The sequence below is a fragment of the Mycetomoellerius zeteki genome, unplaced genomic scaffold (genome assembly GCF_001594055.1).
Source record: "Mycetomoellerius zeteki isolate Tzet28-1 unplaced genomic scaffold, Tzet1.0 scaffold701, whole genome shotgun sequence".
Taxonomy (NCBI): Eukaryota; Metazoa; Arthropoda; class Insecta; order Hymenoptera; family Formicidae; genus Mycetomoellerius; species Mycetomoellerius zeteki.
This window is the reverse complement of record NW_017257722.1, coordinates 166,280-183,376: the sequence shown is the minus strand read 5'-3', so window position 1 is coordinate 183,376 and position 17,097 is coordinate 166,280. Positions and strand designations below refer to the sequence as shown.

Here is a 17,097-nt window from a genome sequence, read left to right as displayed (position 1 = left end):
AGTGCCGACCTACGCCTGGCACAGTCGTCTGATAGGCTGTCGTCCCCTCCTGCCAGGATGAAAGAGAACAAACGAACGAGCCGAGCTAAGCCGAGCTGAGCCGAGCCGAGCGCGATGAACGGGGCGAGGCCGAGGACGGGCTTCGTGTAATGTAAACGGCAAGGGCCAAGGCCGTATTACTCGATGGCACGTTTTGCCATCCTCCTGCGAGTCTTTCGCTTCAAACTCTTTACAACCGCAACTTGACGTCGCGTATGTAACTGTATATGGAGTGCCCGACAACGTGGGCGGGTTTGGCAAAATCTCATTAAATTCAAATCGATTTTTCCTCTATCGGACATTTAATTGGAATTCTCTATCCGTGGAAATTCTAGATATCTTCAACGTTTAATTTTCAACGCCTTGCTATATAATATATAATTATGCCTCAAGAATTTATCTAAGCTTATCTAAAATTGCCTATAGATTAAAAGATTTTATTATATGCATTTTTGAATCGATTATACAGTAATTAAACATTAATATTCTCATTCAGGTATAATTTAAAAAAAATGAATAGTTTTACTATTTGCGCATTCAATCAATATTTAATATTCCTAAACTTTCTGTATATGGAGAATAAAACTTGAGATTAAACCTAATTATTTTTTTGCCTCATTGATAATTTATGGCATCTGGTAAATCAATAGATTCCTGGTACTACATTGTACTTGTAATACATTTCAATTAATAATTCAGTACGTGGCAACCTAGATTAATAGGTTGTTTATGCTTCAAGCTTTCTAGGATTAATCAATATTATAAATACTATTAATATTAATATATTTTTTGTGCCTTATTACTTTTAAATCTTTTATATAGTTATAGAGTGTTGAGTCATAAGTCTATTTTAAAATTATGAATTGTGTTTCTTGATAAAAAGGAAAAACAAGCATTTCTATGAAGGTTAGGTCGAAAATACCATTATCGAAATAATGAACATAAAAACAATAATATCAAATATTGACTGTATTTAAAACTTTCAAGCATTTTTTTGTTTACAAGAGATGATTAAACTCTTCCACTTTCCATACATAAAATAGAGAATCTAATCATCTGATACAGTCATAACTATTTCAAGTTTATTTATGTACACTAACGTATTTTGATAACGAAAGCATCTTACATTCATGAAAATATTTGTTTTTCCTTCTTATTTCGAAACTCGTTCACAAAATTTAAAAAAACGTACTTATGATTCATATCTTTATATTGCATTCTTTGCTTTTTCCTACACATATAAATAATACATAAATTAACATCGTTGTTTATTTCAGTTTTCAAGGAATAAAAGCACAATGGAATTATTTTCCTTTGGAAAATTCTTTTCTAATCTAAACAAAAACCTTTCTCCTTTGCTTCCTACATACTTTTTCATTCTTTTATCTATATTAATGTATATTAATCGCTTTACAATAGCTATGTAATTATTGCAACGTAATTCTGACTTCTCTTTAACATCGCTTGTACTCAATATTGATGCACAGACTATTATAAGTGTATTATGCTTCCACGAAGCTCGGATTGATTCCGCGAGACGGAGGTCATTGTTTTGTCGTACATCTGGGAAATCGTTAGTGCGCTTGGTATACGTACACTTGTACTGTCCAAGTCTGGGTAGTGCAAGTCCAAGTATACGTAATACTAGGTGCACTAACGATTTCCCAGATGTATGACGGATATATCGATATATCATTACATCACCACGTGGTACGTCTGCGTAGACTTATCGATTGAAGACAAGTGCGGCGATAAGAATTAGGTATACTGTGTTTACAAATTTCTATCCGTGTCTAACCCTTGAGTAATATCGTGCCCAAGTCTGGGCAGTGCAAGTATACATGATACTAGGTGCACTAACGATTTCCCAGATGTACGACGAATATATCGATATAATCATTACATCACCACGTGGTACGTCATGCGTAGACTTATCGATTGAAGACAAGTGCGGCGATAAAAATTAGGTATACTGTTTACAAATTTCTATCCGTGTCTCACTCTGCAGTAATATCGTGCTTCGGATATATCACAACTGGATGTTGCAATCGCGAGCAGCACGGACATGTTCGGCAATGAGTGTGACGGAAGAGTTCATTACATAGCCATATGTAGGTGTATACATATATACGCGGTAAATAGATAACAGGAGGAAAGTGGCGATATTGATTCGATCGTGAGAGAGACGGGAAATAGAGAGGGAACCAGTCTAACTAACTGTGGGGGTGGTACGGAATCGTCTGTGTTCGGCCCTGTGGCGAATAGCACGTGCACGCCAGTGTGCGTGTATGTCGGGTATATACGGCGCGGCGGGCTTCTTTTCTCTCTCTCTCTCTCACTCTCCCCCCCTTGTTACGCGCGCCTACGCACGCGTGAGAGAGCGCGCGCGTGTAACGTGCGGTGCCCCATTCCGCCGCCGAAGCCACTCCGCCGCTTCAACGACGGCTCAGTCAGCACCGACCCCCGACCCAACCTCTACCTCTACCCACGCCTAGTTAATGGAAACATCTTTTGTCAATGAACTGACGTCAGTCCGTGCGGCGATTGGTCGACCGCGTGGGCTCACGTGACCGGCGGCGAATCGCGTTGCACGGCGGCCGCGTCTCGCCCCTGCGCGCGACGTACCGAGCGCCCGCTGCTCCATTCTTCGACGAACGGTCGGTCGCGGTAAGGTGTGGTCTGCAGCAAGCGAGCGCGATAAGACGAGGGTAGAATTGTAAAAAACGATAGAGGAGAATTCGAAAAACGAGAGCGAAGGAAGAGGGAAGAGCACGGAAGAGGAAAGCGAGAAGAGAGTTTCGTGACATACTTCAACTGACTTCAAGTCGTCGAGAAGGCTCCGCGTCTTCTTGGCCGAGGGAATTCGCCGACGGATTGAGGAATTTCTTACCTCCTCGGGGCCGATGATCGAAGGAATTTTCGTAAGGTGAAGAAGTGAAAAAAAAAGAGAAGAACGAGAGAAAACGTCGACACCATCGAGAAGTCGTGCCGATCCGATCGGACGGATACGGAAACGCGGTACAGTTGTCGCGTACGCGGTCCAGCGTGTGCGCGGCGGCGAAGGCGAATCTACGCTCTGAAGGTGGGGGCGAATGAGCGCGGCGTGGCGCGGCGAGACGAGGTACGACGGTGGGAGTGAAGTGTGCGGCTTGCGGTGGGCACGACAAGGATGGAACGATCGCTGCTCGCGCGCGCCGAGAGGACGATGGGGGCGAGCTCACGGAGGGTCGGTGAGCGCGAGATAGAGTGAGCGCGTCGGTCGCGTACGGTCGGAGTCGGACATGCATCTCCCGCACGGCGAGCGTAAACATTCCACAGCCGTGCCGTTAATTGGACGCGTCGTCTTGATTCACGAGGAGATCGATAACCGGGACAAGCTGGCGGTGGCAGCGACGACGACGAAGACGACGACGACGACGACGACGACGACGACGACGGCGACGGCGACGGCGACTTGCACTCTTCTCTTTCTATGCCCAATCTCTTCTGAAGCAAGAGGTGAAGGCGGAGTAACATACGCAGCGCGGCGTAGTATCGCAGGAAATGATGGCAACGCGTGAGAACCCGTCGGATCGCGCCGTCGACGGGTGAACGTCGCGCGATCGTTCTCCCGGATGACGCATCCGGGAAACGTGTGCCGTCACTCAACTCCAAGTGCCATTTCGTATATATCCATATCCAGTAATTATTAGTCGCAGAAGACGCTCGTAGGAACACGCGTGCACGCATTCACTACGGATACATGGCTTCGTTCATTCGCTTTCATTGTGGAGAACGCGCGACAGGGCTGACGCGACTCGCTGGGCTCCGACGGGCTTGACGTGCAACCCAGGAGTCGACGTATCGCGCTCTAGCAAACGTGAAAGTTTCTTCAAGCGACGACCAGTGACGACCAGCAAGAATCATCGTAATTATCGTTGTAATTAACAACATTTTCACAGTTCTGTTGTTTACTGTTTGCCGAAGGTGCCGTGTCCAATAATGACGGCACTTCGATGCTACAGAGGCTTAAGAATATCTTTGTAGCAGAAACTCAGTGACTGATCGCTGAAGAAAATATTTAGATTCGGAAGCTGTTTGCGGGACAAATCAGCGCCGTTTCTCTAGAAGACACGTAAATACGACAAAACGCAAGAGTGTGCTAGAATACAAGTGTAAAAACTCAAGATGCCTGATAGTGCAATGGAAGAAGATCTTTTGGGTCCAGAATGGTTGTTTGGGGAGTTGAGATCACAGGATGGTCCCAACAAACTTCTTATTCTGGACTGTAGAGCACACTCGGACTTCTCTGATGCTCATATAAGAGGTTCGGTACCTCTGACTATACCCAGTATCATGTTGCGAAGATTGGCTGCTGGTAAAGTGGACCTCTTGTCCACAATACGGTGCTTAGATCTAAGAAACAGAGTGGAGATGTTTTTGTGTGGAGATGAAAACAGAAGAGGGACGTTTATACTAATCGGTGATTCTACAGATTCTGGAGGTCATCAGGGTGAAACATTACAAGTTTTAAGCCGGAGACTTAAAAGCAGTGGAGGAAATGTTGCCTCTTTAATCGGTGAGAGATCAATCTTTATCCCATATTCTAAGCAATTTTAATTCCATTTAAGATCACACAAAATTTGATATTTTAAACATGATATTCTAACACATGATGCATCAAGTTTTTATATTTGAAACTAGAATCAATCTTTATTCCAAATACTAATTCACTGTAATTCCATTTCCATTAAGATCACAAAGTTTGATATTTTAAATGCATTGAGCATCAATTTTATATTTGAAACTAGAATACTTTCATTGTTTTGTTCCTGAATGATATATTGTGTGTAAATGTGAATTTAAAACTTGCAAAAAATATGATACAATATATACAAACTGATATCAATATTCCAATTTCTGATAAATTATTATTTGTGACATTTCAGAAACTTTTGTGTAATTAATATATTATTTTAACAAACGTTTCTAAATTTAACTATTAAACATCATACAATAGTTGTTAATTATAACTCTGTATTCATATCATTTTATTGTCATATATATGTGCACAAGCAGCATTAGTAATTGTAGTATAGAAAGGCTTTCAGATGTAACAGTCAAAGCATAGAGACTGGTTGTGAATGAAATATTGATTTATGTGGGAGGCATTCCAGTAGAACCAGACACTTAATTCTATAGCCAGCTTTTATCTGGCTTTAGATAAAACTGTTCAGTCATTCAATGTTTTGTTTGACATGAGAAATTTACTGATTGCAAATGTATTAATACACACATTGAATGCAAAATAGAATATTGCTTACTTGTTTCAAATTTTGTTTTAGGACCTTGTTAATAAGTATTTTAAGAAAATGCATATATTGAAGGGATATGAATATGCTTGTGTGATTATTAATTTTTCCTGAGTGTTATTATATGTGCAAAATTTAGTTTTTAACTTATAATTAGTTAATGATGAGTTTATTGGAAATTTTGGCAAAATTTATTTTTAATTTGGAAATATTGATACTTTTTCTAATCATATAGAATCAAATTTCATTTTTTAATTTTATTTAATTAATAGATTTAATTAAATAGATTTTAATTTAGTCTCAAATAATTATATTATCACGTTATATTTATATCTTTGTAGGTGGTTTTGAAGCATTTAAAGATAAATATCCAGAGTGGTGCGAAGGTAGTCAAGCCACTAATGAATGTGACCCAGGTCAGGACAATAACGATGGTGAATTAATGGGCCTTAGATCCCTTCGGATATCTACTCCACCAACCAGGTCTTATTCAGACTCTGACAGTGACAGCACATGTGATTCAATTGGTGAGCAGATATTCTAAGTATATGTATTTTCACTATACAATTAAAAAGAACCATGCAACAGCAATTTATATTAATTTATATTAATTTATATTAATGAACAACAATGTAATACATAAATAATGTAATGCTGTAATATAATAATAGAAAAAATAATAGTAAAAAACGTGACGTAATAATAATAGAGTAAATTCGTTTTTTTTGCATTTCCAGGTCCGGAGGAAGATAAAGACTTTCCGGTGGAAATTTTACCTCATTTGTATCTCGGTAACGCGGCGAATAGTGAAGATCGTGAGGCTTTAGCGCGGCACAGGATACAGTACATACTCAATGTGACACCGGATTTGCCAAATGTATTTGAAAGCGGCGGTTCAATAAAGTACATGCAGATACCGATAAGCGATCACTGGAGTCAGAACTTGGCTAGTTTTTTCCCGCAAGCGATTCAGTTTATAGGTGAGTGACGATATATAAAGCATATTTTTATTAAAAACTAAATTCAAGTAAGAGATAAAAGTATTTTTGTTATTGTGTAGTTAATTTTAGGATTTAAAAACTTTGATTTATACTGTTTTAAAAATTGCTTTTTGTAAGCATGTTTATAATTTAGTAAATAGTGTATTTTTTCAAAAACTCGTTGCATGAAACGTACACAAAGAGACGAAGCGTTTTTGTTAAAATAAAAAAATTATCAGCTATCGATTGATATTTCATACTCTTACTCCGTTTTCAATGAACGTTTCGTCATTCACACGCTTGCTTTACTGTAAAAATTATATACTAATTACCTATATCAGTGATCAATATATAATATCTACAATTTAAATAAAATATTTTATGTACCATGCGTTAATAAGAGAGTTTCTTAATATAAAGTGTTTAATTTACAATTCATATTTCATATTATTTTAACATACATACATGAGAAGTAGTACAGAATATGCGAGTGATGTGAGATTTATTTATTGCATCGGAACTTTTTTCGTGTCAAAATCTTGTTCGGACCGCTTCTTAAACAGGATTTCCTGTTTAAGAAGGTCCCCGCGCAGCTTCTGAAAGGGGCATTCTTATAAATAGGTTCGCCTAAATAGAAACTTTCCCACGTGGTGGGTAAGCCACGCTAGACAATTAAACAACGGATGTCCGGTTAGGTCGAGAGCTATATTTACGTCTGAATGACGAGGTTTGACATTGCTATTGAGCCGGTCTGACATTTTTGACTATCCTGATATATTGCAATGTTGATGATCCGACTTCCCTTTGTTAATTCCATTTAAACGAATTTGTCATGACATGCACTGTTTTCTGTAGCATTTTTATCACAATTTTCTAATTAACGAACATTGAATATATCGAAGAATAGTAATTGTAAAAAAAACGCTAATTAATATCTCCTATTTGTATAATTTTTATTAGATAATGGAGTTCTTAAGTAACGATGTCATATCTCAATGTTTTAACGATATTAATATTAAAGTATATTTTTCAATTTTTCTAATATCAACTAATTATAAAATCCAACTTTTATTATACTTTGAAAAATCATCGTAAAATAATTTTATGTGTTGCATATTTCATAATTTCGTGTAATTAAAAAAATTCCTGAAATACAAATAAATATTAAATATCAACATAATAATAAGCGAAATGATGATTACAAAATCGTAAGATTAAAATTGTTATTTGTTACGTATTTTTCAGAGGAGGCACGGAACTCAGATAAGGGAGTGCTGGTACATTGTTTGGCCGGAGTTTCTCGGTCTGTCACGATCACCGTGGCTTATCTTATGCACAAGTGCAGCCTCAGCCTGAATGATGCTTTCAATCTAGTACGTAGTAGAAAGTCCAATGTTGCACCGAATTTTCACTTTATGGAGCAGTTACATAGCTTCGAGCAAGAGTTGAGGGACCGAGGGGGAGAAAACAAGAATAACGACCAAAGGTGCATTGGAGCATGCCGGCCCAATGGGCCCTGCAATTGTCCAGCGCCCAGTTTTTTGAGTCCCATTGATCTGGGACTCAGTCCCGACTCAGGAATCGAGTTTGACAGGTGGGCGGCAAGTACACCGGCCGAATGAAACGAACTTGGGGGTACCCAATACAAATTTTAGGTCTCCGTCACATGTATTATCAGGAAAATCCTGATCGAACGTTATGATAACGCGCTTTATCATTTTTGATATGTGAGACGCATTAAAGTCCGCCCTTCGCGGTATATCTCCAGATGAAATGGGATATTAAATGCGTTTGGCGAGTGCTGAGACGTAGCTGTTAGAGGCATCCGAAGTTAGTTATCGTGTCGATACTTCGTAATTTCTCGTTTTCTTTCTATCGAGCCTCTCATTCCTAGCGTAACTATTGTATGGCTACGTTTATTAAAGATACATAAAGCATTTGAATTCGATTTGATTAATTGAATTCTGAAATTGAATTTTAAAAAGATTAATTTCTAAAGACACTCATGCAAGAAGTGTCTTTAGTATCGTGCTACTCATGCAACGTGATATAGAAGAAAATAAACTTTCGTCTAAATTCAGAAATAATAAAATTGAGGAATGAGAGGATTAAAAAAAAGAAAAATATATATGTCCAATTAGAAAGAAATTATCTCTTTGTTAGATGATTAGCTTTTCAGTATACGCATTCAGTAATAATGCGCTTTGATACGATTGATACCTTTTTGCAAAAAAAGAAATTTTTATAATGTTCTTTTCTGAATTGTTGTAGCAGCAAAGGATATTGAAAGTATTTTGTAAATGAGATTCCGTAATTTCTCATCGCGCAACAGTCGCGCAATTGTAATTGTACATTCTGATGTTATGCTTCCAAGTTTTGAGAAACTTTTAGCATGTATGATTGTAAACGGTATGCGAGATATATTGGATTCAAGCACTGTATACTCGCGAGGTATAAAGTAATGCATACCGCCGTACCTCAAGAGAGTTCTAGAACGTATATACATATACATACATATATATATATTCATATATATATATATTTTAATACTTCTTTCCCCAAATCCTTCAATTATTGAGGCTGTGTTTATTTTACTGCAAGCGATATTTCATGCGCGAAGTAATCTCTAAACGACGAGTTCCCACCAGGCAATTAAAAGTAAATATCACTGCTTAGTATACTAAGTTCTATGGTACAATTAAGGGAGATCTTGTATACATAGAGGCGTTATTTGAAGTTTCACGTGGGCACGAAATGGATTTCGAATAAGACCGACAATTTACTCGCGATATTCGTGTAAGCTACAAAGAAAGCACAGATATTTTCTTTCGGAAACTGGCTTTTCCGAAATCTGGAGGCCCAAGAAAAGGCCAAAGTTCCAGTCAACTGATTCTTAAATCCGCCACCGAGCTTCTACTCAACTGTGGTAGTTTATGTAAAAAGTAAAACTCGAAATTTGTAATGAGTAATTTTCGGTGTAGTTTTTCGACACACTAAAGTAACTTACGCCGGATAATCGCCTCAATGCATTCTGACCTTCGAGACGCGCGAAAGGTATATGCACATCGCCTCAGGTACATATGCCAGTAACTTAAGTTTAAGGGAGGACACATCTTAGGAATCAGTGCATTTCTGTAGGGCATTCCTAATCTCTCCTGCTCATGAGAAAACCAGGTTCGTCACCGGTTTTAATGGAGTTAGAAGAATTTGCGTCAACTTGCGTCCAAGTCACTTGAAAATGATACATGAAGGCGTTACTTTAAAATTTCATTCTTTATTTGCAGTGCAGAGTTCTTATGAAAATTTAAAAGAGAATTTAATTAATGCGCTGTTTTATTAGTATGTAGCACTAACAACACTTATCATAAAAGTTACAGATTTGATTTTTTAAGTTATTTTTTGTAAAAGTATTTGTTAATATTTGTTTGTTTCATTTACAGCCCTTGATGGGTTAGAGCTTTTAATGTAAAAGCGCTGCAATTCTATGTAGATCTTGGTTTCTTCATTGATTTTTTAATAGTTTATTTCTTAACATCTATATATAATGTTGAAATTACAGTTTTTATTAATTTTATTTTAATAATTGTTTTTTATTTTTTAAATCTAAATTAAATGTTTTGTATTATTAAACTATTAAAGTAACGCTTTCAAATATCGGAAATTGGTTTGATTGTCAAGCAGACTCCGTCGTCACATACAAAAATCTGAAAGATAATGGTTCCTGCACGTTACATTTTTGCTGGCATTAGAGCAATATTAGCCCTTCAGATTTTTTACATAGATACTTTTTTACACGAGGATGTTGGGCCTGTGCATTCGTATGAAAACGCATCTAGCTATACATTGCTAGTAATAACTCGTGCGCTAAATTGGATTCCGAATTGAATCAGCACTGTTTCTATTATCTTACAGATCTCAGATATATATTAAAAGTTATTTTTGTAAAAAAAAAAAAAAAAGAAATGCATTCACATTCCCGAGCCAAAATGGCCTGACACTGTAACTACCTTTCATCTACTATTATATGTATCGTTCATTGAGCATAATTGAAGTTAATATGAGTGTATACAAATGAATGTTATTTTTGGTGTAATAATTAACTGCAAGAGTTACGTAATTAATAGCTCGTGGCTATTACGGAAGTAAATTGATATATAACTAAGGAAATATATATATTTGACGTTAACGTAATAACAATATTCTACTATTACACTGTTGTCTGTTGTATGTTTACTGGGTGCGTGTGCCCGAGAAATTTAATCAAATATTATATGTGTATATTATATAAATTATTATTTTATATTCAACATTGTACATATATTTTAATTAATTTTCATTAGAAACGCAATGTATTTTACTTAACTATAAGTAATCCATTGTCATTTAAGCAGGTCATTTACATTCCATGCAGATAACTTCATCTCTTATTTTCCAAATTTGTTTGATGATGTAAAACAAACTATAGCCTTGTTCAAATTAATGTGAACAAAAAGTAATTTTTACATTTATATATATTTATTATACAAGGATTTATAGTGTTTTTATATATATATATATATATATTACAATATTTTTTATTAAATACTTAAAAAATTTGTAATAAATACTATAAATCCTTTTATATAATAATTTATGTATATAAATTTAAAAACTATTTCTTGTGCACATTAATTTGTATAAAACTATACCTATATATGCGCGTTGTACACATTTATACGTTGGGATATTATATCTGCCATGGCAATAGTAATAATTCATTCAGTTTCTATTATCTGAACATGTAAGTCATTTTAATTTTTTCCCTATATTGCAAACACTTTAATTTATTTACGTACTTCTGGTGTAAAATCGATAATAAAATCTGGAGAATCTATTCCTTCGAATTTTGTATTATCGATGTATATTATAAAAAATATGTATTATGTATCTCTTGAAAACATGTTCGTTTAATAAGGAATATTTATGTATATATGCTTTACGACAAAATGAAATTAAAAAATACGTAAAAGCCCTAAACACATATCATTTTATCTTAGCCCCGAACAGTCAATATGTATGTCGAATAACTTTATCTTGGTCAGTTGTAACGAATAATTGAGCATAAATAAATAAATTGTTAAGATATTAAAATTTTAATTGCATGAGTTCAACTAATAAATTGCCGTAGATGCACTGAAAATATATTTAAAGATATTGCTTATTGTTTTTGCACAAAATCTAACATTTTTGTACTTTTTGTAAATGTAACTGTTGTAATCTATTAATTATGTAAGATAAATTTAGATTTTTTTTAAATGTTTTGTAATATGGAAGGGCATATATAGTACATCTAAATGATGAATATAAATTGTATAAAAATGTATTTATTTTTACATTTGAGCAACCGAGCTGCAAAACATAGATACACGTGCAAACTTATTTTATCTTAGGTTTTTAGTCGCATTTACCGAAATTATATTAGTGCATCACAAAATGTTTTATATTCACCATTATCGTAATTAATTATATATAATTGTAATCTTTTCAATCTCTTTTCTCGTTTGATTAATTATTACCGAGATTATTTTCATAATTTTACAAGCAGCGCGTTCCACTGCTCATAAACGCATTAGATAATCAAATCGATAATCTGTTTGGAACAGTTTACCACTTTATTTGACATACCGAGGTCAGTTATGCTTTCTGATAAAGTTCTAAGAACATGTAAAGCAGTTTCGGATTGTCGTACAGCGCTAATTAGCTCATTACGATTACTGGGATCTGGAGTAGCTAATAATGTTCCTAGTCCAACCAGAGCTCTGAACATTGCTTCGGGTTCATTTAAACGAGGCAATACAGTAAATAATATATTTAGAGCTCTCGTTCTACCAGGTGCATCGTTATATTTATTAAGCGCTACGATCAAATTCAATATATAAGTTGATATTGCAACCTGTAATGTAACATCACAATCTGTAAGCTCATTTATCTACAAATCTTATTTTATCTTATACCGTTTCCGGTTTTTCATATAAAAAAAATATCACTTTATATTAAAATAATTGATATAAAATTGAAGATTGCATTTGATTATTTTATAAATATTTGTGCGATTTAAACTTTCATTAGGCCTTTGTTTTTAATTATTTTAATAATTGATGTAACACACACATACCTGATTATTTTTGTTTCCAAAAGACTGTAGATCCAGTAGAGACGTGAGTATTTCATCCTTATAATCTAAACAGAGTTTCTCTCCCTTTTCATGTTGGAACATATTGGCTATCAGACGAAAAGTAAGCATTTGATTTGACAAAGTTGCGTTGGATTTGATATGCCTTCGTATGACCGATAGCAATTCTTCGGTACACAGTTGATCGTTTATTTCTTTGTGAAGTACAGCGAGCCTCGCTATATCAAGAGCTGGGAACACTACGTCGTTGGGCCAATCTAGAGAACTCTTTAGTGCGCTGATAGCGCTGGCTGTGATTTCTTCAGACACTTGATTACTCATAAATTTTTCTATCGCATTCAGCTTCTCCTCGGGTATTTTAAATATATTTTCTTGTTTATTATTTAACTCATGTAATTTTTCTGTAATTAATTTTATAAATGTTTTACTGATAAAGAGTAAAAATTATGTTGCATTTTTCCATTATATCTCTAATCTTAAATCTTACTTACCGAGGATAGCAGATAAATTTGCTTGTTCTAATTTTAAATATTTCAAGTGAGGTATATAAGAGGGAGACGCAGATGTGATGGAAGAATTAAATGTCGATGTTTGTGCACTAACATCGGGTGTATTAGACGATGTTCCTGATCCAGGAACATATCGGCTTCCTCCTGTAAAAGGATCTACATATTGCGACCCAGTATTTAAAATTGGAACTGGTTCAGAATTTTTTACTACAAAGTTTGCAACCTAAAATACATAAATCTTTTTTTCAGATTTGCGATTTTTAATACTAACATTTTTTAATACAAACAGCAATAAATAAAGTGTAAAAGATTGTATTTACTTTTCAAAATGTATACCTGATCTAAGAACAATTGACTGAGATTATTGTCATGAAGGAACTTCTGTGCAACGTGCCAGGGATCTTGGCCCTTATTATATGGAAGTTTTAAAGGAGGCACTCCGTCTTGTATGTCGACTGAAAAGACATAATCGTATTCTATGCCATTGTAAAGTTGTTTTCCAGAGGTAGCTGCGGTACCACCAGACGCACCCATCACATCGCCAACTTTTATCCATCGTTGCTCGCTTTGCGACCAACTATACGCTCTAACTGCATCCCCTTCGTTTACAATCTTTGTTTGGCCATCTCTTTGACCAGGCTGTAGAAGGACCTTCGAATCTGGCAAACTGTACGCAATAAAAACTAATTATAATTGATTACAAATTAAAATAACAACACAATATACAGGGTGTCCGGAAAATCGAGGTCAATACTTCGGAAAGTGATTTGGGATCCAAAAAGAAGGAAAAAAAGCTATATTAACATAGGTCCAGAAATAAGTCGTTTCTGAGTTATATATAATCACTTTTATATTAAAAAAAATTGTTATTTATTCTTTATAATCACAATCGTAATTTATTTCATAATTAACGCCAAAATAATCCGAAATGTAGTTATTTATGTTAAAACACTATGAAATAAATTACGATTGTAATTATAAAGAATAAATAATTTTTTTTTAACATAAAAGTGATTATTACTCGGAAACGATTTATTTCTGGACCTATGTTTATACAGTTTTTTTTCCTGCTTTTCGGGTTCCGAATTACTTTCCGAAGTATTGACCTCGATTTTCCGGACATCCTGTATAAATGAAAAATTATTTTATCCAAAATAAAATATACTTACTCCTTTATGTTGATGTCTCCGATTACCTGCTGTGCATTTAGAGTTGTGCTCGCCACTTCTTTCTCAAACGTTTCCAACGTCTCTCTATTTGCATATCGTTCGGGATCAGACGAGAATATCCTAATGGCTCCGTCGGAACTTCCAGTGACTATGTCGCCGTTCGAGAATAAATCAATGCACCATATCGATTGCGTAGGCAGAACGATGGTTTGTTTCAGTTCTGCATTGTACCATATCCTAATGGTTCTGTCTTCTCCAGATGAATAGACATATGTACCATTCGGAATGGCTGCTATACTATAGATATAATTCTCGTGCCCACAATAAATGCCTAAACAAGTCCCAAGTTTAGCGTTCCAGTGTCTTATAGTAGCATCGTTCGCACAAGATAGGAATTCATCCTCTTTAATATCAACTATGTCGCGGACGCAGTCGGTATGTCCTGTCAACTTGTGTTGCACTAAACCATCTCTTGACCATACTATTATTAATTTATCGGCTGATCCACTTATTATACTGCCACTTGATAAATCTGCTACACACCATACTGCAGCAGTGTGACCCGCGAAGTTCACCTGCGGTTTACTTAAATCTTTTATGTCCCATAACTTGGCAGTGAGGTCCCAGGAACTCGAAAGAAATGTACCTTCTTTTTTCCCGGTCTTTAAATTACATACATTATTTTGATGCGCTGTTAGTGTGTGTGCAGGCACAGTTTCATCCGCTACGTAGACACATATGGTGTTGTCATTGCTGCCGGTGATGATATAACCTTTGGGATCTCTCTCTGATGGATTTATAACACACACTGAACTGACAAAGTTAGAGTGGCCTGTTAACGTCGCACTTTGCTCGTACTCGTTCCTCCTGCAAAAATTGTAGGTGTCAGTAAGACATCTTAAGCAAAAGTTTCATTAATCCTTCAAAGTCAACATTAAAATCTCTAATACAACTACTAGTGTTGAATAGGTGTTGTATGACCTATTTAATATATGTTATTAAAAGGCACTGATGTAACATAAAGATTATAATTGAATGGATAAATCCACATAGCAAATTTTATTCTTAATATGGGAATATCCTTAGGCTATAGGTCTGGACATCTTTAAAACATCTTTCGGAGGTCTGTGCCATATGGACATCGATAGCTTTGGAGGATATAATTGAACGAGAGTCCAATAGACCTATCAGCTCCAGAAGGTTAATCCAAAGCAATTAAAGATGACTTTCAATATCAATATCCAGTTGAAAATTCTATCCATATGCGAGCATTTAATCCTTCATGGTCCAAAAGTTTTCAAGACTCGGGTAAATTTTCAATTTTAAATTGTTCGGCCTCAAATTTGGACACATACAAAAAATATCATTGTAAATTTTTTTTTAAAGAGTGTGCCAAAATTTTTTCAGATTTTTCGAAGTCCAAAAACCATTTGAAAAACATAATCAGGTATCAAAGATTCGATTAGATTAGGAAAGCAATGAAAAAAACGTTGGACCAAGGAGGGTTAACCTCACATACACAGAGGAACGTGTCTCTTTCTTTTAAAGGCTAAAAAGGGTTGAAAATTGCACAAGAATAGACTGAAGAATTTGGATCATTGCGTGTTCCCATGGAAGAATCTACGTGCACTACCAACCCGGTTGGTTTCCATACACGCGCTGTCTGGTCTCGGGAGACTGACACGACGGTGCCGTCGAGGAAAGTCGCCACCGCTCTCACATCTGCGCTGTGACCAAGCAGCACACTGCTGAGCTTGTACGGCGGTTTGTCCATGCTGGCAGTACCTGTTGGTTTCTTTGGAGTCAATTTTAATAAACTTTGCGAATTTACACAACCTAACACGAACCACGGGCAGGTTGGAGCAGCTCGTCTCACGCGAGCTCTGCCAAACTCCACTCCACTGCGCCGCGATCGGTGCGATTGGCCGCGATGACAAACGCAATTGAACGCAATCCAACTCCGAGTTGCGCATGCGCACATCGTACAGATTGCAGGGCTTATGCCCGTGTCACACTACGCATTGGAGATTGAGGATTGCGAATTAAGGATTAGAATTCGACCAATCAAGTAATTTTAAGTTTAATCCATTTCGTTCTAATTGGCTGAATTCTAATCCTCAATTCGCAATTCTCAGTCTCCAATGCGTAGCGTGACACGGGCATAAGGCCCGGTCTCACCAACTCCGATTAAGCTAATCGGTCGATTAAATTTCAGTATTGCCAATTGCAAGACTGAAAACCTAATCTGATTTTCTGGCAATTGTGAAGAACGATGTGATAATAACAGTACAGATCCATATTAATGGCAAATTTCTCAAATGCGAAAAAGCCATGCGAGTCGAGCATATGAGTATTCGGCGCCTCGTCAGAAAAAGGATGTTTTCAAGTCTTGCAGTTGGCAATATTTAATCGGCCGATTAGTTTAATCGGAGGTGAGACCGGGCCTTAATTTGGAACCGTGCTTTTGCTTTCGAATCCCAAAACAACATACTTTTTTCAGAATTTAGTGTTTTCTATATCGTCTCTGTCGTGTAATGTTTACTCGTGGATTTTTCAGCGAGTTTTCGTCGGCGCGCGGAAGGAAAGTTGCGCATCGCGGAAAATCCGTTGTAAGGCGCACGCGCAGTCGCCATCTTAAGATCGCGTCGTTCGAAGCTAGTTTCGCACTTCTGCGCGCTTCTCTACGTTTCGCTATGCTTTCGCATCGAAAAATCACATCGCGCTTGTATGAGAAGTACGGTCAGAGCTAAAAAAGTTGCAACACTTTTTTTCGATGGGTTTCGAAATGCAGCTTGCTCAAGCTTCGAGCGAGCTTATTCGTGGATCGACAAATAAGAACCATTGGCTGCGTTCAGCAGAGAAAGCAGCTTTGCAACAGTTGTAAAATTCTTGAATATGATTGGTTTATACATTTAGATCCAATGAGGAACTAAGGAC

At 36.4% G+C, this 17,097-nt stretch overlaps 2 protein-coding genes across 2 annotated transcripts; one reads left to right on the top strand and one right to left on the bottom strand.

Moving 5' to 3' along the window:
• The first annotated feature begins 3,533 nt into the window (after positions 1 to 3,533).
• Positions 3,534 to 8,514, top strand: Mkp3 (Mitogen-activated protein kinase phosphatase 3). The gene is made up of 4 exons (XM_018458137.1): positions 3,534 to 4,597; positions 5,672 to 5,857; positions 6,068 to 6,310; positions 7,556 to 8,514. The coding sequence occupies exons 1-4, from the start codon at positions 4,207 to 4,209 to the stop codon at positions 7,930 to 7,932; spliced, it is 1,197 nt and encodes a 398-aa protein (XP_018313639.1). The 5' UTR covers positions 3,534 to 4,206; the 3' UTR covers positions 7,933 to 8,514.
• Positions 8,515 to 11,627: 3,113 nt separating this feature from the next.
• Plap (phospholipase A2 activator protein) lies at positions 11,628 to 16,063 on the bottom strand. The gene is made up of 6 exons (XM_018458130.1): positions 15,798 to 16,063; positions 14,161 to 15,027; positions 13,328 to 13,658; positions 12,974 to 13,214; positions 12,465 to 12,883; positions 11,628 to 12,242 (listed from the first exon to the last, which is right to left on the bottom strand). The coding sequence occupies exons 1-6, from the start codon at positions 15,932 to 15,934 to the stop codon at positions 11,919 to 11,921; spliced, it is 2,319 nt and encodes a 772-aa protein (XP_018313632.1). The 5' UTR covers positions 15,935 to 16,063; the 3' UTR covers positions 11,628 to 11,918.
• Positions 16,064 to 17,097: the final 1,034 nt, after the last annotated feature.

Bases quoted from the DNA above. Each gene is read 5' to 3' on its own strand.
- Mkp3 (XM_018458137.1), top strand. From the start codon at position 4,207: ATGCCTGATAGTGCAATGGAAGAAGATCTTTTGGGTCCAGAATGGTTG. The intron at 4,598-5,671 runs GTGAGAGATCAA...ATATCTTTGTAG, and splicing joins AAATGTTGCCTCTTTAATCG to GTGGTTTTGAAGCATTTAAA. The intron at 6,311-7,555 runs GTGAGTGACGAT...CGTATTTTTCAG, and splicing joins GCAAGCGATTCAGTTTATAG to AGGAGGCACGGAACTCAGAT.
- Plap (XM_018458130.1), bottom strand. From the start codon at position 15,934: ATGGACAAACCGCCGTACAAGCTCAGCAGTGTGCTGCTTGGTCACAGC. The intron at 13,659-14,160 runs GTAAGTATATTT...TATTGCGTACAG, and splicing joins GGAGACATCAACATAAAGGA to TTTGCCAGATTCGAAGGTCC. The intron at 13,215-13,327 runs GTATACATTTTG...TATGTATTTTAG, and splicing joins GTCAATTGTTCTTAGATCAG to GTTGCAAACTTTGTAGTAAA.